Source organism: Bombina bombina, unplaced genomic scaffold (assembly GCF_027579735.1).
Source record: "Bombina bombina isolate aBomBom1 unplaced genomic scaffold, aBomBom1.pri scaffold_78_1, whole genome shotgun sequence".
Classification (NCBI taxonomy): Eukaryota; Metazoa; Chordata; class Amphibia; order Anura; family Bombinatoridae; genus Bombina; species Bombina bombina.
The window spans coordinates 2,898,154-2,921,831 of NW_026511871.1; the positions used below are offsets into that span (position 1 = coordinate 2,898,154).

General features: G+C 43.6%; 1 protein-coding gene across 1 annotated transcript in view; it reads right to left on the reverse strand.

Moving 5' to 3' along the window:
* CARD11 (caspase recruitment domain family member 11) overlaps positions 1–23,678 on the reverse strand; it is a 1,057,928-nt gene that overhangs the window by 422,702 nt on the left and 611,548 nt on the right. The window contains exons 12-14 of the mRNA XM_053696753.1: positions 13,931–14,046; positions 13,470–13,573; positions 13,351–13,388 (exon numbers count right to left, since the gene is read on the reverse strand). Of these exons, the coding sequence (XP_053552728.1) occupies positions 13,351–13,388; positions 13,470–13,573; positions 13,931–14,046 (258 nt within the window). The remainder of the gene's footprint in view (positions 1–13,350; positions 13,389–13,469; positions 13,574–13,930; positions 14,047–23,678) is intronic.

Below are 23,678 nucleotides of genomic sequence, written 5' to 3' on the forward strand. Positions count from 1 at the left end.
CTTTAATATTAGCAAGAGTCCATGAGGCCCACCCTTTTTTGTATTGGTTATGGTTTTTTTGTGTAAAGCACAATTATTCCAATTCCTTATTTTTGATGCTTTCGCTCCTTTCTTATCACCCCACTTCTTGGTTATTCGTTAAACTGAATTGTGGGTGTGGTGAGGGGTGTATTTATAGGCATTTTGAGGTTTGGGAAACTTTGCCCCTCCTGGTAGGAATGTATATCCCATACGTCACTAGCTTATGGACTCTTGCTAATATGAAAGAAATGAATTTATCAGGTAAGTTCTTACATAAATTATGTTTTTTCAGGAGAGTGGGAGGAGTTTTACAGGAGGGTGTAGGGAGTTTTACAGGAGGAAGGAGGGAGTTCTTACATAAATTATGTTTTTTCAGGAGAGTGGGAGGAGTTTTACAGGAGGGTGAAGGGAGTTTTAAAGGAGGAAGGAGGGAATTTTACAGAATCAAGGAGGGAATTTTACAGAATCAAGGAGGGAATTTTACAGGAGGGTGGAGGGAGTTTTACAGGAGGGTGGAGGGAGATTTACAGGAGAAAGGAGGGAATTTTACAGGAGAGTGAAGGGAGTTTTACAGGAGGGTGGAGGGAGTTTGAAAGGAGGAAAGAGGGACTTTTACAGGAGAGTGGAGGGACTTTTACAGGAGAGTGGAGGGACTTTTACAGGAGAGTGGAGGGACTTTTACAGGAGAGTGGGGGAAAACTTACAGGAGGGTGGAGGGAGTTTTACAGTTAGGAGGGAGTTTTAAAGGAGGAATGAGGGAGTTTTACAGGAGAGTGGAGGGAGTTTTAAAGGAGGAAGAAGGGAGTTTTAAAGGAGGAAGAAGGGAGTTTTACAGGAGGAAGGAGGGAGTTTTACAGGAGTGTGGAGGAAGTTTTACAGGAGGAAAGAGGGAATTTTACAGGAGGAAGGAGGGAATTTTACAGTTGGAAGGAGGGAATTTTACAGTTGGAAGGAAGGAGTTTTACAGCAGGGTGGAGGGAGTTTTAAAGTTAGAAAGAGGGAGTTTTAAAGGAGGTAGGAAGGAGTTTTACAGGAGGGTGGAGAGAGATTTACAGGAGGATGGAGGGAGTTTTACAGGAGGATGGAGGGAGTTTTACAGGAGGATGGAGGGAGTTTTACAGGAGGATGGAGGGAGTTTTATAGGAGGATGGAGGGAGTTTTACAGGAGGAAGGAGGGAATTTTACAGTTGGAAGGAAGGAGTTTTACAGGAGAGTTAAGGGAGTTCTACATTTAGGAGGAGGGAGTTTTACAGGAGGTTGGAGGGAGTTTTACAGGAGGTTGGAGGGAGTTTTACAGGAGGTTGGAGGGAGTTTTACAGGAGAGTGGAGGGAGCTTTACAGTTGGAAGGAGGGAGTTTTACAGGGGAGTGGAGGGAGTTTTACAGGAAGGTGGAGGGAGTTAAACAGGGGAGTGGAGGGAGTTAAACAGGGGAGTGGAGGGTGTTTTACAGGAGTGTAAAGGGAGTTTTTCAGGAGGAAGGAGGGAGTTTTACAAGAGAGTGAAGGGAGTTTTACAAGAGAGTGGAGGGAGTTTTACAGGAGGAAAGAGCGAGTTTCACAGGAGGGTGGAGGGAATTTTACGAGAAGTTGGAGGGAGTTTTACAGGAGAGTGGAGGGAGTTTTACAGGAGGAAGGAGGGAGTTTTACAGTTAGAAGAAGGGAGTTTTAAAGGAGGGAGTTTTACAGGAGTGTGGAGGAAGTTTTACAGGAGGAAGGAGGACGTTTTACAGGAGGAAGGAGGGAGTTTTACAGGAGGGTGGTGGAAGTTTTCCAGGAGGAAGGAGGGAATTTTACAGTTGGAAGGAGGGAGTTTTACAGCAGGGTGGAGGGAGTTTTACAGCAGGGTGGAGGGAGTTTTACAGCAGGGTGAAGGGAGTTTTACAGCAGGGTGGTTTACAGCAGGGTGGAGGGAGTTTTAAAGTTAGAAGTAGGGAGTTTTAAAGGAGGAAGGATGGAGTTTTACAGGAGGGTGGAGGGAGTTTTAAAGGAGGAAGGAGGGAGTTTTACATGAGGGTGAAGGGAGTTTTACAGGAGGAAGGAGGGAGTTTTACAGTTGGAAGGAGGGAGTTTTAAAGTTGGAAGGATGGAGTTTTAAAGGACAGTGGAGGGAGTTTTACAGTTGGAAGGAGAGAGTTTTCCAGGTGAGTGGAGGGAGTTTTCCAGGAGGAAGGAGGGAGTTTTCCAGGAGGAAGGAGGGAGTTTTCCAGGAGGAAGGAAGGTGTTTTACAGGAGGAAGGAAGGTGTTTTCCAGGAGGAAGGAAGGCGTTTTACAGGATGGAGAAGGGAGTTTTACAGAAGGGTGGAGGGAGTTTTACAGGAGGGAGGGAGTTTTACAGGAGGAAGGAGGGAGTTTTATAGGAGGGTGGAGGGAGTTTTACAGGAGGGTAAAAGGGAGTTTTACAGGGGAGTGGATGGAGTTTTACAGGAGGAAAGAGGGAGTTTTACAGTTGGAAGAAGGGAGTTTTCTAGGAGGAAGGAGGAAGGAGGAAGGAGGGAGTTTTACATGAGGACAAAGGTAGTTTTACAGGAGGGTGGATGGAGTTTTACAGGAGGGTAAAGGGAGTTTTACAGGGGAGTGGAGGGAGTTTTACAGTTGGAAGGAGGGAGTTTAACAGGGGAGTGGAGGGATTTTTACAGGAGGGTGAAGGGAGTTTTACAGGAGGGTGAAGGGAGTTTTACAGGAGGGTGAAGGGAGTTTTACAGGAGGGTGAAGGTGGTTTTACAGTTGGAAGTTTTACAGGAGGAAGGATGGAGTTTTACAGTTGGAAGGAGGGAGTTTTACAGGGGAGTGGAGGGAGTTTTACAGGAAGGTGGAGGGAGTTTTACAGGAAGGTGGAGGGAGTTTTACAGGGGAGTGGAGGGAGTTAAACAGGGGAGTGGAGGGTGTTTTACAGGAGGGTGAAGGGAGTTTTACAGGAGGGTGAAGGGAGTTTTACAGGAGGGTGAAGGGAGTTTTACAGTTGGAAGTTTTACAGGAGTAAGTTTTACAGGAGGAAGGAAGGAGTTTTACAGTTGGAAGGAGGGAGTTTTACAGGGGAGTGGAGGGAGTTTTACAGGAAGGTGGAGGGAGGTAAACAGGGGAGTGGAGGGTGTTTTACAGGAGGGTAAAGGGAGTTTTACAGGAGGGTGAAGGGAGTTTTACAGGAGGGTGAAGGGAGTTTTACAGTTGGAAGTTTTACAGGAGTAAGTTTTACAGGAGGAAGGAAGGAGTTTTACAGTTGGAAGGAGGGAGTTTTACAGGGGAGTGGAGGGAGTTTTACAGGAAGGTGGAGGGAGGTAAACAGGGGAGTGGAGGGTGTTTTACAGGAGGGTAAAGGGAGTTTTACAGGAGTGTGGAGGAAGTTTTACAGGAGGAAGGAGGAAGTTTTACAGGAGGAAGGAGGGAGTTTTACAGGAGGGTGGTGGAAGTTTTACAGGAGGAAGGAGGGAATTTTACAGCAGGGTGGATGGAGTTTTACAGCAGGGTGGAGGGAGTTTTACAGCAGGATGGAGGGAGTTTTACAGGAGGGTGGAGGGAGTTTTAAAGGAGGAAGGAGGGAGTTTTACATGAGGGTGAAGGGAGTTTTACAGGAGGAAGGAGGGAGTTTTACAGTTGGAAGGAGGGAGTTTTAAAGTTGGAAGGATGGAGTTTTAGAGGACAGTGGAGGGAGTTTTACAGTTGGAAGGAGAGAGTTTTCCAGGTGAGTGGGGGGAGTTTTCCAGGAGGAAGGAGGGAGTTTTCCAGGAGGAAGGAAAGTGTTTTACAGGAGGAAGGAAGGTGTTTTCCAGGAGGAAGGAAGGCGTTTTACAGGATGGAGAAGGGAGTTTTACAGAAGGGTGGAGGGAGTTTTAAAGTTAGAAAGAGGGAGTTTTAAAGGAGGTAGGAAGGAGTTTTACAGGAGGGTGGAGAGAGATTTACAGGAGGATGGAGGGAGTTTTACAGGAGGATGGAGGGAGTTTTACAGGAGGATGGAGGGAGTTTTACATGAGAAAGGAGGAAGTTTTACAGCAGGGTGGAGGGAGTTTTACAGGAGAGTTAAGGGAGTTCTACATTTAGGAGGAGGGAGTTTTATAGGAGGTTGGAGGGAGTTTTACAGGAGGTTGGAGGGAGTTTTACAGGAGGTTGGAGGGAGTTTTACAGGAGAGTGGAGGGAGCTTTACAGTTGGAAGGAGGGAGTTTTACAGGAGAAAGGAGGGAGTTTTACAGGAGAAAGAAGGGAGTTTTACAGGAGAAAGGAGGGAGTTTTACAGGAGGTAGGAGGGAGTTTTACAGGAGGGTGGAGAGAGATTTACAGGAGGATGGAGGGAGTTTTACAGTAGGATGGAGGGAGTTTTAAAGGAGGGTGGAGGGAGTTTTACATGAGAAAGGAGGAAGTTTTACAGCAGGGTGGAGGGAGTTTTACAGGAGAGTTAAGGGAGTTCTACATTTAGGAGGAGGGAGTTTTATAGGAGGTTGGAGGGAGTTTTACAGGAGGTTGGAGGGAGTTTTACAGGAGGTTGGAGGGAGTTTTACAGGAGAGTGGAGGGAGCTTTACAGTTGGAAGGAGGGAGTTTTACAGGGGAGTGGAGGGAGTTTTACAGGAAGGTGGAGGGAGTTAAACAGGGGAGTGGAGGGAGTTAAACAGGGGAGTGGAGGGTGTTTTACAGGAGTGTAAAGGGAGTTTTTCAGGAGGAAGGAGGGAGTTTTACAAGAGAGTGAAGGGAGTTTTACAAGAGAGTGGAGGGAGTTTTACAGGAGGAAAGAGCGAGTTTCACAAGAGGGTGGAGGGAATTTTACGAGAAGTTGGAGGGAGTTTTACAGGAGAGTGGAGGGAGTTTTACAGGAGGAAGGAGGGAGTTTTACAGTTAGAAGAAGGGAGTTTTAAATGAGGGAGTTTTACAGGAGTGTGGAGGAAGTTTTACAGGAGGAAGGAGGATGTTTTACAGGAGGAAGGAGGGAGTTTTACAGGAGGGTGGTGGAAGTTTTCCAGGAGGAAGGAGGGAATTTTACAGTTGGAAGGAGGGAGTTTTACAGCAGGGTGGAGGGAGTTTTACAGCAGGGTGGAGGGAGTTTTACAGCAGGGTGGAGGGAGTTTTAAAGTTAGAAGTAGGGAGTTTTAAAGGAGAAGGATGGAGTTTTACAGGAGGGTGGAGGGAGTTTTACAGGAGGAAGGAGGGAGTTTTACAGTTGGAAGGAGGGAGTTTTAAAGTTGGAAGGATGGAGTTTTAGAGGACAGTGGAGGGAGTTTTACAGTTGGAAGGAGAGAGTTTTCCAGGTGAGTGGAGGGAGTTTTCCAGGAGGAAGGAGGGAGTTTTCCAGGAGGAAGGAAGGTGTTTTCCAGGAGGAAGGAAGGCGTTTTACAGGATGGAGAAGGGAGTTTTACAGAAGGGTGGAGGGAGTTTTACAGGAGGGAGGGAGTTTTACAGGAGGAAGGAGGGAGTTTTACAGGAGGGTGGAGGGAGTTTTACATGAGGGTGAAGGGAGTTTTACAGGAGGAAGGAGGGAGTTTTACAGTTGGAAGGAGGGAGTTTTAAAGTTGGAAGGATGGAGTTTTAGAGGACAGTGGAGGGAGTTTTACAGTTGGAAGGAGAGAGTTTTCCAGGTAAGTGGAGGGAGTTTTCCAGGAGGAAGGAGGGAGTTTTCCAGGAGGAAGGAGGGAGTTTTCCAGGAGGAAGGAAGGTGTTTTCCAGGAGGAAGGAAGGTGTTTTCCAGGAGGAAGGAAGGCGTTTTACAGGATGGAGAAGGGAGTTTTACAGAAGGGTGGAGGGAGTTTTACAGGAGGGAGGGAGTTTTACAGGAGGAAGGAGGGAGTTTTACAGGAGGGTGGAGGGAGTTTTACAGGAGGGTAAAAGGGAGTTTTACAGGGGAGTGGATGGAGTTTTACAGGAGGAAAGAGGGAGTTTTACAGTTGGAAGAAGGGAGTTTTCTAGGAGGAAGGAGGGAGTTTTACATGAGGGCAAAGGGAGTTTTACAGGAGGGTGGATGGAGTTTTACAGGAGGGTAAAGGGAGTTTTACAGGGGAGTGGAGGGAGTTTTACAGTTGGAAGGAGGGAGTTTAACAGGGGAGTGGAGGGATTTTTACAGGAGGGTGAAGGGAGTTTTACAGGAGGGTGAAGGGAGTTTTACAGGAGGGTGAAGGGAGTTTTACAGGAGGGTGAAGGGAGTTTTACAGGAGGGTGAAGGTGGTTTTACAGTTGGAAGTTTTACAGGAGGAAGGAAGGAGTTTTACAGTTGGAAGGAGGGAGTTTTACAGGGGAGTGGAGGGAGTTTTACAGGAAGGTGGAGGGAGTTTTACAGGAAGGTGGAGGGAGTTTTACAGGGGAGTGGAGGGAGTTAAACAGGGGAGTGGAGGGTGTTTTACAGGAGGGTGAAGGGAGTTTTACAGGAGGGTGAAGGGAGTTTTACAGGAGGGTGAAGGGAGTTTTACAGTTGGAAGTTTTACAGGAGTAAGTTTTACAGGAGGAAGGAAGGAGTTTTACAGTTGGAAGGAGGGAGTTTTTCAGGGGAGTGGAGGGAGTTTTACAGGAAGGTAGAGGGAGGTAAACAGGGGAGTGGAGGGTGTTTTACAGGAGGGTAAAGGGAGTTTTACAGGAGGGTGAAGGGAGTTTTACAGTTGGAAGTTTTACAGGAGGAAGGAAGGAGTTTTACAGTTGGAAGGAGGGAGTTTTACAGGGGAGTGGAGGGAGTTTTACAGGGGAGTGGAGGGAGTTTTACAGGAGAGTGGAGGGAGTTTTACAGGAGAGTGGAGGGAGTTTTACAGGAGAGTGGGGGAAAACTTACAGGAGGGTGGAGGGAGTTTTACAGTTAGGAGGGAGTTTTAAAGGAGGAATGAGGGAGTTTTACAGGAGAGTGGAGGGAGTTTTACAAGAGGAAGAAGGGAGTTTTAAAGGAGGAAGAAGGGAGTTTTACAGGAGGAAGGAGGGAGTTTTACAGGAGTGTGGAGGAAGTTTTACAGGAGGAAGGAGGGAATTTTACAGTTGGAAGGAAGGAGTTTTACAGGAGTGTAGAGGGAGTTTTACAGCAGGGTGGAGGGAGTTTTAAAGTTAGAAAGAGGGAGTTTTAAAGGAGGTAGGAGGGAGTTTTACAGGAGGATGGAGGGAGTTTTACAGGAGGATGGAGGGAGTTTTACAGGAGGATGGAGGGAGTTTTACAGGAGGATGGAGGGAGTTTTACAGGAGGATGGAGGGAGTTTTACAGGAGGAAGGAGGGAATTTTACAGTTGGAAGGAAGGAGATTTACAGGAGTGTAGAGGGAGTTTTACAGCAGGGTGGAGAGAGATTTACAGGAGGAAGGAGGGAGATTTACAGGAGGGTGGAGAGAGATTTACAGGAGGAAGGAGGGAGATTTACAGGAGGGTGGAGAGAGTTTTACAGGAGGAAGGAGGGAGTTTTACAGGAGGGTGGAGGGAGTTTTACAGGAGGGTGGAGGGAGTTTTACAGGAGGGTAGAGGGAGTTTTACAGGAGAAAGGAGGGAGTTTTACAGGAGGTAGGAGGGAGTTTTACAGGAGGGTGGAGGGAGTTTTACAGGAGGAAGGAGGGAGTTTTACAGGAGGAAGGAGGGAGTTTTAAAGGAGGGTGGAGGGAGTTTTACAGGAGAAAGGAGGAAGTTTTACAGCAGGGTGGAGGGAGTTTTACAGGAGAGTTAAGGGAGTTCTACATTTAGGAGGAGGGAGTTTTACAGTAGGTTGGAGGGAGTTTTACAGGAGGTTGGAGGGAGTTTTATAGGAGGTTGGAGGGAGTTTTACAGGAGAGTGGAGGGAGCTTTACAGTTAGAAGGAGGGAGTTTTAAAGGAGGAAGGAGGGAGTTTTACAGGAGTGTAAAGGGAGTTTTTCAGGAGGAAGGAGGGAGTTTTACAGGAGGGTGAAGGGAGTTTTACAGTTGGAAGTTTTACAGGAGTAAGTTTTACAGGAGGAAGGAAGGAGTTTTACAGTTGGAAGGAGGGAGTTTTTCAGGGGAGTGGAGGGAGTTTTACAGGAAGGTGGAGGGAGGTAAACAGGGGAGTGGAGGGTGTTTTACAGGAGGGTAAAGGGAGTTTTACAGGAGGGTGAAGGGAGTTTTACAGTTGGAAGTTTTACAGGAGGAAGGAAGGAGTTTTACAGTTGGAAGGAGGGAGTTTTACAGGGGAGTGGAGGGAGTTTTACAGGGGAGTGGAGGGAGTTTTACAGGAGAGTGGAGGGAGTTTTACAGGAGAGTGGAGGGAGTTTTACAGGAGAGTGGGGGAAAACTTACAGGAGGGTGGAGGGAGTTTTACAGTTAGGAGGGAGTTTTAAAGGAGGAATGAGGGAGTTTTACAGGAGAGTGGAGGGAGTTTTACAAGAGGAAGAAGGGAGTTTTAAAGGAGGAAGAAGGGAGTTTTACAGGAGGAAGGAGGGAGTTTTACAGGAGTGTGGAGGAAGTTTTACAGGAGGAAGGAGGGAATTTTACAGTTGGAAGGAAGGAGTTTTACAGGAGTGTAGAGGGAGTTTTACAGCAGGGTGGAGGGAGTTTTAAAGTTAGAAAGAGGGAGTTTTAAAGGAGGTAGGAGGGAGTTTTACAGGAGGATGGAGGGAGTTTTACAGGAGGATGGAGGGAGTTTTACAGGAGGATGGAGGGAGTTTTACAGGAGGATGGAGGGAGTTTTACAGGAGGATGGAGGGAGTTTTACAGGAGGAAGGAGGGAATTTTACAGTTGGAAGGAAGGAGATTTACAGGAGTGTAGAGGGAGTTTTACAGCAGGGTGGAGAGAGATTTACAGGAGGAAGGAGGGAGATTTACAGGAGGGTGGAGAGAGATTTACAGGAGGAAGGAGGGAGATTTACAGGAGGGTGGAGAGAGTTTTACAGGAGGAAGGAGGGAGTTTTACAGGAGGGTGGAGGGAGTTTTACAGGAGGGTGGAGGGAGTTTTACAGGAGGGTGGAGGGAGTTTTACAGGAGAAAGGAGGGAGTTTTACAGGAGGTAGGAGGGAGTTTTACAGGAGGGTGGAGGGAGTTTTACAGGAGGAAGGAGGGAGTTTTACAGGAGGAAGGAGGGAGTTTTACAGGAGGGTGGAGGGAGTTTTACAGGAGAAAGGAGGAAGTTTTACAGCAGGGTGGAGGGAGTTTTACAGGAGAGTTAAGGGAGTTCTACATTTAGGAGGAGGGAGTTTTACAGTAGGTTGGAGGGAGTTTTACAGGAGGTTGGAGGGAGTTTTATAGGAGGTTGGAGGGAGTTTTACAGGAGAGTGGAGGGAGCTTTACAGTTAGAAGGAGGGAGTTTTAAAGGAGGAAGGAGGGAGTTTTACAGGAGTGTAAAGGGAGTTTTTCAGGAGGAAGGAGGGAGTTTTACAGGAGGGTGAAGGGAGTTTTACAGTTGGAAGTTTTACAGGAGTAAGTTTTACAGGAGGAAGGAAGGAGTTTTACAGTTGGAAGGAGGGAGTTTTTCAGGGGAGTGGAGGGAGTTTTACAGGAAGGTGGAGGGAGGTAAACAGGGGAGTGGAGGGTGTTTTACAGGAGGGTAAAGGGAGTTTTACAGGAGGGTGAAGGGAGTTTTACAGTTGGAAGTTTTACAGGAGGAAGGAAGGAGTTTTACAGTTGGAAGGAGGGAGTTTTACAGGGGAGTGGAGGGAGTTTTACAGGAGAGTGGAGGGAGTTTTACAGGAGAGTGGAGGGAGTTTTACAGGAGAGTGGGGGAAAACTTACAGGAGGGTGGAGGGAGTTTTACAGTTAGGAGGGAGTTTTAAAGGAGGAATGAGGGAGTTTTACAGGAGAGTGGAGGGAGTTTTACAAGAGGAAGAAGGGAGTTTTAAAGGAGGAAGAAGGGAGTTTTACAGGAGGAAGGAGGGAGTTTTACAGGAGTGTGGAGGAAGTTTTACAGGAGGAAGGAGGGAATTTTACAGTTGGAAGGAAGGAGTTTTACAGGAGTGTAGAGGGAGTTTTACAGCAGGGTGGAGGGAGTTTTAAAGTTAGAAAGAGGGAGTTTTAAAGGAGGTAGGAGGGAGTTTTACAGGAGGATGGAGGGAGTTTTACAGGAGGATGGAGGGAGTTTTACAGGAGGATGGAGGGAGTTTTACAGGAGGATGGAGGGAGTTTTACAGGAGGATGGAGGGAGTTTTACAGGAGGAAGGAGGGAATTTTACAGTTGGAAGGAAGGAGATTTACAGGAGTGTAGAGGGAGTTTTTCAGCAGGGTGGAGAGAGATTTACAGGAGGAAGGAGGGAGATTTACAGGAGGGTGGAGAGAGATTTACAGGAGGAAGGAGGGAGATTTACAGGAGGGTGGAGAGAGTTTTACAGGAGGAAGGAGGGAGTTTTACAGGAGGGTGGAGGGAGTTTTACAGGAGGGTGGAGGGAGTTTTACAGGAGAAAGGAGGGAGTTTTACAGGAGGTAGGAGGGAGTTTTACAGGAGGGTGGAGGGAGTTTTACAGGAGGAAGGAGGGAGTTTTACAGGAGGAAGGAGGGAGTTTTAAAGGAGGGTGGAGGGAGTTTTACAGGAGAAAGGAGGAAGTTTTACAGCAGGGTGGAGGGAGTTTTACAAGAGAGTTAAGGGAGTTCTACATTTAGGAGGAGGGAGTTTTACAGTAGGTTGGAGGGAGTTTTACAGGAGGTTGGAGGGAGTTTTATAGGAGGTTGGAGGGAGTTTTACAGGAGAGTGGAGGGAGCTTTACAGTTAGAAGGAGGGAGTTTTAAAGGAGGAAGGAGGGAGTTTTACAGGAGTGTAAAGGGAGTTTTTCAGGAGGAAGGAGGGAGTTTTACAAGAGAGTGAAGGGAGTTTTACAAGAGAGTGGAGGGAGTTTTACAGGAGGAAAGAGCGAGTTTCACAGGAGGGTGGAGGGAATTTTACGAGAAGTTGGAGGGAGTTTTACAGGAGAGTGGAGGGAGTTTTACAGGAGGAAGGAGGGAGTTTTACAGGAGGGTGGTGGAAGTTTTACAGGAGGAAGGATGGAATTTTACAGCAGGGTGGAGGGAGTTTTACAGCAGGGTGGAGGGAGTTTTACAGCAGGGTGGAGGGAGTTTTATAGCAGGGTGGAGGGAGTTTTAAAGGAGGGTGGAGGGAGTTTTAAAGGAGGAAGGAGGGAGTTTTAAAGGAGGGAGTTTTACAGGAGTGTGGAGGACGTTTTACAGGAGGAAGGAGGGAGTTTTACAGGAGTGTGGAGGACGTTTTACAGGAGGAAGGAGGGAGTTTTACAGGAGGGTGGTGGAAGTTTTACAGGAGGAAGGATGGAATTTTACAGCAGGGTGGAGGGAGTTTTACAGCAGGGTGGAGGGAGTTTTACAGCAGGGTGGAGGGAGTTTTACAGCAGGGTGGAGGGAGTTTTACAGGAGGGTGGAGGGAGTTTTAAAGGAGGAAGGAGGGAGTTTTACATGAGGGTGAAGGGATTTTTACAGGAGGGAGTTTTACAGTTGGAAGGAGGGAGTTTTAAAGTTGGAAGGATGGAGTTTTAGAGGACAGTGGAGGGAGTTTTACAGTTGGAAGGAGAGAGTTTTACAGGTGAGTGGAGGGAGTTTTCCAGGAGGAAGGAGGGAGTTTTCCAGGAGGAAGGAGGGAGTTTTCCAGGAGGAAGGAAGGCGTTTTACAGGAGGAAGGAAGGTGTTTTCCAGGAGGAAGGAAGGGAGTTTTACAGGAGGGTGGAGGGAGTTTTACAGGAGGAAGGAGGGAGTTTTACAGGAGGGTGGAGGGAGTTTTACAGGAGGGTAAAAGGGAGTTTTACAGGGGAGTGGATGGAGTTTTACAGGAGGAAGGAGGGAGTTTTACAGTTGGAAGAAGGGAGTTTTCTAGGAGGAAGGAGGGAGTTTTACATGAGGGCAAAGGGAGTTTTACAGGAGGGCGGATGGAGTTTTATAGGAGGGTAAAAGGAGTTTTACAGGGGAGTGGAGGGAGTTTTACAGTTGGAAGGAGGGAGTTTAACAGGGGAGTGGAGGGATTTTTACAGGAGGGTGAAGGGAGTTTTACAGGAGGGTGAAGGGGGTTTTACAGTTGGAAGTTTTACAGGAGGAAGGAAGGAGTTTTACAGGAGGAAGGAAGGAGTTTTACAGTTGGAAGGAGGGAGTTTTACAGGGGAGTGGAGGGAGTTTTACAGGAAGGTAGAGGGAGTTAAACAGGGGAGTGGAGGGAGTTAAACAGGGGAGTGGAGGGAGTTAAACAGGGGAGTGGAGGGAGTTAAACAGGGGAGTGGAGGGTGTTTTACAGGAGGGTAAAGGGAGTTTTACAGGAGGGTGAAGGGAGTTTTACAGTTGGAAGTTTTACAGGAGTAAGTTTTACAGGAGGAAGGAAGGAGTTTTACAGTTGGAAGGAGGGAGTTTTACAGGGGAGTGGAGGGAGTTTTACAGGAAGGTGGAGGGAGTTAAACAGGGGAGTGGAGGGTGTTTTACAGGAGGGTAAAGGGAGTTTTACAGGAGGGTAAATGGAGTTTTACAGGAGGGTGAAGGGAGTTTTACAGTTTGAAGTTTTACAGGAGTAAGTTTTACAGGAGGAAGGAAGGAGTTTTACAGTTGGAAGGAAGGAGTTTTTCAGGGGAGTGGAGGGAGTTTTACAGGAAGGTGGAGGGAGTTAAACAGGGGAGTGGAGGGTGTTTTACAGGAGGGTAAAGGGAGTTTTACAGGGGAGTGGAAAGAGTTTTACAGGAGGAAGGATGGAGTTTTACAGTTGGAAGGAGGGAGTTTTCCAGGAGGAAGGAGGGAGTTTTCCAGGAGGAAGGAAGACGTTTTACAGGAGGATGGAAGGAGTATTACAGGAGGGTAAAGGGAGTTTTAAAGGGGAGTGGATGGAGTTTTACAGGAGGAAGGAGGGAGTTTTACAGGAGGGTGGAGGGAGTTTTACATGAGAGGTGAGGAAAACTTATAGGAGGGTGAAGGGAGTTTTACAGGAGAGTGGAGGGAGTTTTAAATGATGGAGGAAGTTTCTTCCTTTTTCTTTTTAAAATTGATCTTTTTATTAAAATTTAGATTTTTTGTCTTTAAATGGATACAAAAATCAAAATTATATTTAAAGATTTAGACAGAGTTTGTGGTTTTTAGAGAATGTCTAGCCAAGTTACATTATCAATTTGTGCACAGTCTTTTTATATGCACATTTTCTGAGGTACCATCTCCTACTGAGCATGTGCAAGATTTCACAGTGTATATGTATATGAAAAGCAATGTTTTAATTTTTCATAAAAAAATCTACTGCTCACTTACAATTCAGAGTGTTTTTGCATTGTCGTTTTATAATGCACTTGTACTAGAATGTAAACATTATACATCATACATTCTGTCTTCCACAGCAACAGGCTATCATCTAAATAACCCCCATGCTCTTTGTCGTATTCATTCCCCCTAAGACTTTAAATTGTAAGCTCTTTAAAGCAGGGGAGGATCCTCTCCAGGTTGGACATGATATTGTGCAAGTTTCATGTTAACTGTGAAAACTTACCATCTAGTTCTGAACTATCGTTGTCTTCATCAACAAGACTACAAAAGAGAAAATAGGTTGGTGCCATGATACTTATCTAACACTTGGTACAATAACATATTATAATCCCCTGTTATTACCTGCGTGTTGGAGTATTTTCTTTGTTGCGTCTCATAATGGAATCATTTCCAGGAGGCTCTGGTTTTGTAGACATAATACTATGGTTGCGGATTTTCAGCAGAGGCTAAAAAAACACATTTCTAAGGCATGTGTACACAGTATAAAAGATATTATAGAACTATATATTAGAAATGTGAACTATATAAAACCATGCAAAATGCATAACATAGGGCTAATATACGTATAATGTTAATCATTTGATATAAACTGACAGTAGATGAAGAATTGATAGAAAAAAATATCTAGTAACAGACCTAGCAATCTTATTAAAAGGGTGAAAAAATGTAATATCTAACATTTCTAGCAAGGTTAAAGAACATGTACTTGATACCCAACATGTATATGACACGACAGCTGAGTATACTGGACAAAAGGTGCATGGGTGTAGGTCAGGCAAAGAACAGACAAATGGGTTGCATACTATCTTGGAGGTTTCAGAGCTGTTGGTTCCATTGTTGACTGACTGAGCCCTGGTGAACACAGGCTCAGTATTACTGCTATTCACATCCACACTGGCATCGTTAAGGCCCCTGACAGCTGGTAAGTAAAAAAGAAAAATGAACAAACTTTGTACACAACATATGACATGAAATAGTTCTAAATAGCAGCAATAACATTTACTAACTGAAAAGACAGCACAAGTGTGACCAAGAAGACAGGGCAGCAATGACTTTAAACTGTGGGGAGGAAAAAAGAGAATAACCCATCTAGCATAATTATCTACAAATCATTGTATGATGGCAGGGCCAGATTTTTAATAAGGCAGAGTAGGCATGGGCCTACAGGCATCCTCCATAGAGGGATTCCTGCCTCTGCCTATTATAAATACTGGTCAGCCGGTGATCTTAACTAAGATGGCTGCCAGCAGTAAAATAACAGTACTGTGCATGCAAGGCGACCATTTTTGTTAAGGTCATTTCAAGTATTACACATGAGCGGTATACGGCTTGCCCCACAAATGCGCAATGTTTGCAGAGGCCTTAACAAAGATGGCCATTGCACACACTCGGTGCTGTAATTTCACTGCCGGCAGCCATCTTAGTTAAGGTCGCCGGAACATCGGTGAGTGGAGAGAGCAGGGGCACTTCAGATTTTGGTGCCTACAGGTACCTGGGCTGTAAATCTGGCCCTAGCGACACTTGTGGCAGGCAAGTGACAAGCTTCCTGTGGGAGAATTACCAACCTATACATCTCTCTGTCCTATTTCCAGCTCCCTTAGGAAGAAAATAGGTCTCACATTGGTCTGAGAAATCCCTATTAACATTGATTTTGAATTATATCAAAATTCCAACTTCTGTGGAGAAAAAAAATAAGACTGAGGTGTATAGGGACGTGGGAGGGATTAAAAGATCTTGGTATGTTGGGTATTTTTTTTGCCTCCTCTTAATAGACTGGATTTTAATCCCACATGTGATGGCTTGTGGACTCTTACCACAGAAATATGTCATGATGGTGACTGAGGGCAGCCTGAACCAGTACTTTTGTGTGCATCTCAGGTCAGGTTGCTCAACCACTGATATTACGTGCAGTGTATATAGACTGCTTTTAGCTACTAACTGTGATGTGCCAGGAAACTCTTCTTAGAGTGGGTAGAGATAAGAAACGTGCAAGATTATACCCTTTGGTGGGCCTCATTAATGGAAGGGCTCAGTCACTGAGATCTTGATTGTGCCCATAGGGTCCTGTAGGCAGGTCACAACAAAAATGCCATTTACCATCCCGCTCCCAAAACAGCTAGAAAAAGAAACAGTGAACCAGGATGCTCTAGGTGCCAGTCAGAGCACATCATGAGGGACTACCTAAAACTAATCCCTGGGATACAGCACTGCCCTATCCCAACTACTAACATCACATCTTGCTTCTCTGTAGTAGAATTATGCATGACCAGGAAATAAATAGTATTTATCCTAATGCCATTGGTGATGGCCAGAAAGAGTCACCACAAGTAACGTTTCTTTTATTTAATGAATGCTTATGTCCATATTACGATTCACAAAGATCACTTTTAGTTTCTGAGGTTTTCCTTTCTAGACAAGCATTTTCAGTTTGTTGCTCTGCCGTTTGGTCTGCCTACAGATCCAATGATCTTCACAAAGGTTCTGGGGGCTCTTATGTCCTTTTGTCTGTCATCAGAGGTCAGGGAATAGTTGTATTTCCTTACCTGGACAATATCTTGGTACTAGCTCCGTCCTAACATTTAGCAGAATCTCACACCAACAGACTGTTGTTTTTTTCATCAACATCTTAGGAGGATCAATTTGCTAAAGAGTTCTTTAGTTCCTTAGACAAAGGTTACTTTTCTGGGGTTTCAGATAGATTCAGTCTCCATGAGACTTTCTATAACAGATCAAAGGAGATTGAAGTTAGTTTCGGTCTGTCAAATTCTTCAGTCTCTCCAGTTTCCCAATGTTGCTCTTTGTATAGAATTTCTAGGTCTTATGATTGCAGCATTGGATGCTATTCTGTTTGCTCGACAGTGGTGCAGAGATCATACTCTCTTGTCTCAGAGAATTTTTCTAGATCCCAAAACAAGACAGTCTTTGTCTTGGTGGCAGTATCACCAGCTTATTTTGCAGGTGGCTTCTTTTGCTTGTCTTATTTGGTCTGTGATCACTATAGATGCAAATATTTCTGGATGGGGAGCTGTTTGGGGGTATCTGGCAGTGTAGGGAGTTTGGGCTTCTTGGGAGTCAAGGTTGCCTATAAACATCTTAGATTGAACTTTGTGCAATTTTCAGAGCTTTTCAAGCTTGGCCCTGAGAGGAGAATCTTTTCTCTAGTTTCAGTCAGACAATATATTGTTAACCATCATGGGGGAACTCACAGTCCTTTAGCCATGAGGGAAGTTTCTCAAATTCTCTCTTGATCAGAGACCAATTGCTGTCTAATTTCAGCAGTCCACAATCTAGGAGTGTTAAATTGGTCGCCAGTTCCTTCATCCAGGGGAATGGTTTCTTCATCTGGAAGTGTTCAGTCAGATTCTAGGTCTTTGGGGTCTTCCAGAAGAAGATCTGATGACCTCTCGGTTGACAACAAACTTCCCAGATACTTTGCAAGGTCAAGGGATCCTCAGGTGAATTTGTGGATGCTCTGATAGTTCCCTGGTACTTTCAACTGGCCTGTGTTTCCTCATCTGGTTCTTCCCAAAATGTTCCTAGATCAGGCAGGAAAATTCATCAGTGACAGAGTTTGGTTTGTTGATCTGGTTCAGATGTCCAGTTGCCCTCCCTTGCCTCTTCCTCTAAGGCTGGATTTTCTTTGTCAATTTATGTTTTTTCCATTGGGATGGGAAATTCTAAACTTGATGGCATAGAGATTGAATGGTTATTTTTTAGGCATAGAAATTTTTCTAAGTATGTAATTAAAACCCTGATTAAGGCTTGAAAGCCGGTTACTAGGAAAATGTATAATAAAGTTTGGAAAACTTAATTCTGTGGTATCTTGTATGTTTTTTTTCTTGGCATTCTTTAAGGATTTCTAGAATTTTGCAAATGTTTCGAAGATGGTTTAGATAAAGGTTTATCCGACAGTTCTTTGAAAGGTCAGATTTCTGATCTTTCTGTTTTGTCTCACAAGAAAAGGGCTAATCTTCCTGACATTCATTGTTCAGGCGTTGGTGTGTATTAAGCCTGTTATTAAACCAATTTCTTCTCCTTGGAACTTGAATCTGGTGCTGAAGGTTTTACAGGCTCCTCCATTTGAGCCTATGCATAAGGTTAGGGTGGCCATATTGCCACTTTAAAAAGGGACACATATGAAAAATACATATGTCAGGGTTGTTTTCAGGGCTGTTTAAAGAAATGTTTTGTATAAGAACACTGATATATGTATTTTTCATATGTGTCCCTTTTTAAAGCGGCAATATAGTCCCTCTACATAAGGTGGACATTAAATAAACATGAACCCCCCCCCAAAAAAAAAAAAAAGATTATAGCTTTCAAAAGAACATTCAGAATAATAAGAATTCATAATTACTTATTTTTTCCTTTATGCACCATTTTTCTGTAATTGGACAATTTTTTATATTCCAAACCCCCTTGTAGGACTCATTATACGAGTCCTCTAAGGGTGGTCTACCCAGGTAGGAATATGGCACCTGTGTCTCTTAGTGCGCAAACCTAGCCACTGACATCACCGGACCAGTTTCAGTTTTCAGTGAGCAGCAGACACGTTCTATCAATTGCAGAGTGGGTCATGGAGCGGCACAGCATTAGATAAGTAAGGAGAACATGAAAAGAATTCCCCCTAGTAATAATGAGAATATTATTATTATATATATTGTTCTCTTGGAACACTGCGCTTGCGCTTAACCTTAACGAAAGTCTGACAGTGTAGCCTTTATTAGTCAACACTGTGCATGCGGAAACTATAGGAAATGAATGCACATGGCTATTCAAGATTGATATAATTATATTCATATGCCCAAAGGCAAATTTGTTTAGCGATTATACTGCCCGTTTTTAGGGGCAGTCTTCAGTGACGTCACACTACAAATAAAATATAATTTTAAAGTATAAAGAAACTTTGCTTTGAGTTGCAAGTAAGTATTTTTTTAGTTGTGCTCCTCCATAGTAATTGATCCATATGTTTTGTATGTGTGATTTTGACCATTGTTTTGAAATCCTTAAAGTTTCTTTCTTTTGGCTGTTTCCTCTGCTAGAAGATTTTTTGAACTGTCTGCTCTTTCTTGTGGTTCTCCATATTTGATTTTTCATCAGGATAAAAGCAGTTGATTTTCTTCCTAAGGTTGTGTCCACTAATAATGTAAGCAGGGAGATTGTAGTCCCTTCTTTGTATCCTAACCCTAAGAATTCTTTAGAGAGCATTCTTCACAATCTGGATGTGGTTAGAGCTTTGAAGTATTATGTTGATGTTACTAAGGATTTTAGACAAACTTTGAGTTTGTTGACTTTTTAGTGCTAAGTGAGGTCAGAAAGCTTCTGCTGTATCTTCTTGGTTAAAGCTTTTGATTCATGAAACTTACTTGAAGGCCGGTCAGACCCCTCCTAAACTGATTACTGCTCATTCTAGATTGATAGCTTATTTGTGGGTTTAATGAAGCTTCTGTTTACAAACTTTGCAAGGCAGCTACTTGGTCTTCATTGCATAAATAAAATCAATTGTACCATTTTGATGTTTTCGCTTCTTCTGAGGCAGCTTTTGGTAGAAAGGTCCTTCAGGCTGATGCTTCGGTGTAATTTTGCCTGTTGCTTATTTTTAAGTGCATGTAGAAAATTAAAACTTATATGTACTTTCTTTTAAGGGTTGTGGATTTAGTTTCCTTATGGAAAAAATATACGGCTAGATTTAGAGTTTTGTCGGTAAAGACCCGCGTAGCTAACGCCGCTTTTTTTCCCAACGCACCCTTAAGACAACGCTGGTATTTAGAGTTGTCTGAAGGGCTGCGTTAGGCCCAAAAAGGGTGCGTTTAGCCTAATGTACTGCCACTTCAACCCTCAATACCAGCGTTGCTTACGGTAGCGGTAAGCAGCTAAAACGTGCTCGTGCACGATTCCCCCATAGGAAAAAATGGGGCAGTTTGGGATGAAAAAAAAACTAACACCTGCAAAAAAGCAGCGTTCATCTCCCAACGCAGCCCCATTGTTTCCTATGGGGAAACACTTTCTAAGTCTGCACCTAACACCCTAACATGAACCCCGAGTCTAAACACCCCTAACCTTACACTTATTAACCCTTAATCTGCCGCCCCCGACATCGCTGACACCTGCATTACACAATTAACCCCTAATCTGCCGCTCCGGACACCGCCGCCACCTACATTATCCCTATGTACCCCTAATCTGCTGCCCCCAACATCGCCGACCCCTATATTAGCCCCTAATCTGCCCCCCAACGTCGCCGCTATCTTACCTACACTTATTAACCCCTAATCTACCGACCAGACCTCGCCGCCACTAAAATAAATGTATTAACCCCTAAACCGCCGCACTCCCGCCTCGCAAACCCTATAATAAATAGTATTAACTTCTAATCTGCCCTCCCTAACATCGCCGCCACCTAATTTCAAGTATTAACCCCTAATCTGCCAACCGGACCTCGCCACTACTCTTATAAATGTATTAACCCCTAAAGCTAAGTCTAACCCTAACACCCCCTAAGTTAAATATAATTTTAATCTAACGAAATAAATTAAATCTTATTAACTAAAGTATTCCTATTTAGAATTAAATACTTACCTGTAAAATGAACCCTAATATAGCTACAATATAACAAATAATTATATTGTAGCTATTTTAGGATTTATATTTATTTTACAGGCAACTTTGTATTTATTTTAACTAGGTACAATAGCTATTAAATAGTTTTTAACTATTTTAATAGTTACCTAGTTAAAATAATTACAAAATTACCTGTAAAATAAATCCTAACCTAAGTTACAATTAAACCGAACACTACACTATAATTAAATAAATTAAATAAATTACCTACAATTACCTACAATTAAATAAACTAAACTAAATTACAAAAACAAACAAACACTAAATTACAAAAAATAAAAAAAGAATTTTAAGCTAATTACACCTACTCTAAGCCCCCTAATAAAATAACAAAGCCCCCCAAAATAAAAAAATTACCCTACCCTAATCTAAATTACAAAAGTTAACAGCTCTATTACCAACCCTTAAAAGGGCTTTTTGCGGGGCATGCCCCAAAGTAATCAGCTCTCTTGCCTGTAAAAAACCCCCACAATACTACCCCCCAACATTACAACCCACCACCCACATACCCCTACTCTAACCCAAACACCCCTTAAATAAACCTAACACTACCCCCTGAAGATCTCCCTACCTTGAGTCATCTTCACCCAACTGGGCCGAAGTCTTCATCCGATGGGGCAGAAGAGGACATCCAGACCGGCAGAAGTCTTCATCCTATCCGGGCAGAAGAGGACATCTGGACCGGCAGACATCTTCATCCAAGCGGCATCTTCTATCTTCATCCATCCGATGAGGAGCGGCTCCATCTTCAAGACCTCCGGCGCAGAACATCCTCCTTCCCCGACGACTACCAGACGAATGAAGGTTCCTTTAAGTGACGTCATCCAAGATGGCGTCCCTCGAATTCCGATAGGCTGATAGGATTCTATCAGCCAATAGGAATTAAGGTAGGAAAAAGCTGATTGAATCAGCCAATCAGATTCAAGTTCAATCCGATTGACTGATCCAATCAGCCAATCAGATTGAGCTCACAAACTATTGGCTGTTCCGATCAGCCAATAGAATGCAAGCTCAATCTGATTGGCTGATTCAATCAGCCAATCAGATTTTCCTACCTTAATTCCGATTGGCTGATAGAATCCTATCAGCCAATCGGAATTCGAGGGACGCCATCTTGGATGACGTCACTTAAAGGAACCTTCATTCGTCGGGTAGTCGTCGGGGAAGGAGGATGTTCCGCGCCGGAGATCTTGAAGATGGAGCAGCTCCTCGTCGGATGGATGAAGATAGAAGATGCCCCTTGGATGAAGATGTCTGCTGGTCCGGATGTCCTCTTCTGCCCAGATAGGATGAAGACTTCTGCCGGTCTGGATGTCCTCTTCTGCCCTTGGGTGAAGATGACTCAAGGTAGGGAGATCTTCAGGGGGGTAGTGTTAGGTTTATTTAAGGGGGTTTGGGTTAGAGTAGGGGTATGTGGGTGGTGGGTTGTAATGTTGGGGGGTGGTATTGTGTTTTTTTTTACAGGCAAAAGAGCCGATTACTTTGGGGCATGCCCCGTAAAAAAGCCCTTTTAAGGGCAGGTAATAGAGCTGTTAACTTTTGTAATTTAGATTAGGGTAGGGTAATTTTTTTATTTTGGGGGACTTTGTTATTTTATTAGGGGGCTTAGAGTAGCTGTAATTAGCTTAAAATTCTTGTAATCTTTTTTTTATTTTTTGTAATTTAGTGTTTGTTTTTTTTGTAGTTTAGTTTATTTAATTGTAGGTAATTGTAGGTAATTTATTTAATTTATTTAATTATAGTGTAGTGTTCGGTTTAATTGTAACTTAGGTTAGGATTTATTTTACAGGTAATTTTGTAATTATTTTAACTAGGTAGCTATTAAATAGTTAATAACTATTTAATAGCTATTGTACCTAGTTAAAATAAATACAAAGTTGCCTGTAAAATAAATATAAATCCTAAAAAAGCTACAATATAATTATTCGTTATATTGTAGCTATATTAGGGTTTATTTTACAGGTACGTATTTAGTTTTAAATAGTAAGACTTTAGTTAATAAGATTTAATTTATTTTGTTAGATTAAAATTATATTTAATTTAGGGGGGGGTTAGGGTTAGACTTAGCTTTAGGGGTTAATACATTTATTAGAGTAGCGGCGAGGTCCGGTCGGCAGATTAGGGGTTAATACTTGAAATTAGGTGGCGGCGATGTTAGGGAGGGAAGATTAGGGGTTACATTATACATTATAGTTATGCTTAGGTAATCACCTCACCTAGTTTAGATGATATCGGAGGTTTACCATCGGGAAACATATGGCTTATGCTTGTATCTGTGTGTCGATTACATCATGCTGCTAAGTGGCTCTAATGACATTCTTGGTTATGACAGATGATAGATGATAATAGACACAGGTGACTGCTAATGATACGTGTAATCTCACTATTATGTATTGCTACTATGCTAACAGAGCAGGCCATACCTTACTCTATATACATACAGCTCTTTTATATACTCCCATACCATATTATGCTGCCAAATATCACAGGGCTCACACAGTCCTCTTCTCCTATAGCCAACTCCTTGTATACTACCTTAGGGATCCCGCCATGTTCCTTATGCAACCTTTACATATATGGCTCCGCTCCTCCACCCCTTCCCTCATTTACATAGCGGTGCTTACCCGCTGAAATTCCCCCCCCCCCACACCTTAATATACACTCAATGTTTCTCTTCTAGAAGCTCCTAGTGAGCTATCCACCTGACCATCAGATATCTTTTGCTCTTCTAGCCCTATTGGCCTAAAATTGTGTTTCCAAATGGTCAGTCATGTATGCTATTTATTGTAAAACCGAGGTTTCATTTGCCTGTCAATATTGTATTTCACAATTGCTGAAATGGTTTGTCTTATTATGTTTGTATCTGTTTATTTATCAAAGGGCGTACTATGTTTTATGTCTGTTATGCTAAACCTCAATAAAAATATATTTAAAAAAATAAATAAATAAATACAAAGTTGCCTGTAAAATAAATATAAATCCTAAAATAGCTACAATATAATTATTCATTATATTGTAGCTATATTAGGGTTTATTTTACAGGTAAGTATTTAGTTTTATATAGGAATACTTTAGTTAATAAGATTTAATTTATTTCGTTAGGTTAACATTATATTTAATTTAGGGGGGTGTTAGGGTTAGGGTTAGACTTAGCTTTAGGGGTTAATACATTTATTAGAGTAGCGGCGAGGTCCGGTCGGCAGATTAGGGGTTAATACTTGAAATTAGGTGGCGGCGATGTTAGGGAGGGCAGATTAGGGGTTAATACTATTTATTATAGGGTTTGCGAGGCGGGAGTGCGGCGGTTTAGGGGTTAATACATTTATTATAGTGGCGGCGAGGTCCGGTCGGCAGATTAGGGGTTAATAAGTGTAGGTAAGGTAGCTTCGACGTTGGGGGGCAGATTAGGGGTTAATAAATATAATATAGGGATCGGCGGTGTTAGGGGCAAAAGATTAGGGGTTCATAGGGATAATGTAGGTGGCAGCGGTGTGCGGTCGGCAGATTAGGGGTTAAAAAAATTATTATAGTGGCGGCGATGTGGGGGGACCTCAGTTTAGGGGTACATAGGTAGTTTATGGGTGTTAGTGTACTTTGTAGCACAGTAGTTAAGAGCTTTATAAACCGGCGTTAGCCCAGAAAGCTCTTAACTACTGACTTTTTTCTGCGGCTGGAGTCTTGTCGGTAGAGGGTCTACCGCTCACTTCAGCCAAGTCTCTAAATACCGGCGTTAGGCAGATCCCATTGAAAAGATAGGATACGCAATTGGCGTAAGGGGATCTGCGGTATGGGAAAGTCGCGGCTTGAAAGTGAGCGTTAGACCCTTTCCTGTCTGACTCTAAATACCAGCGGCTGGCCAAAAGCAGGGTTAGGACCCCTTAATGCTGCTTTTGACGGCTAACGCAGAACTCTAAATCTAGCCGATATTTT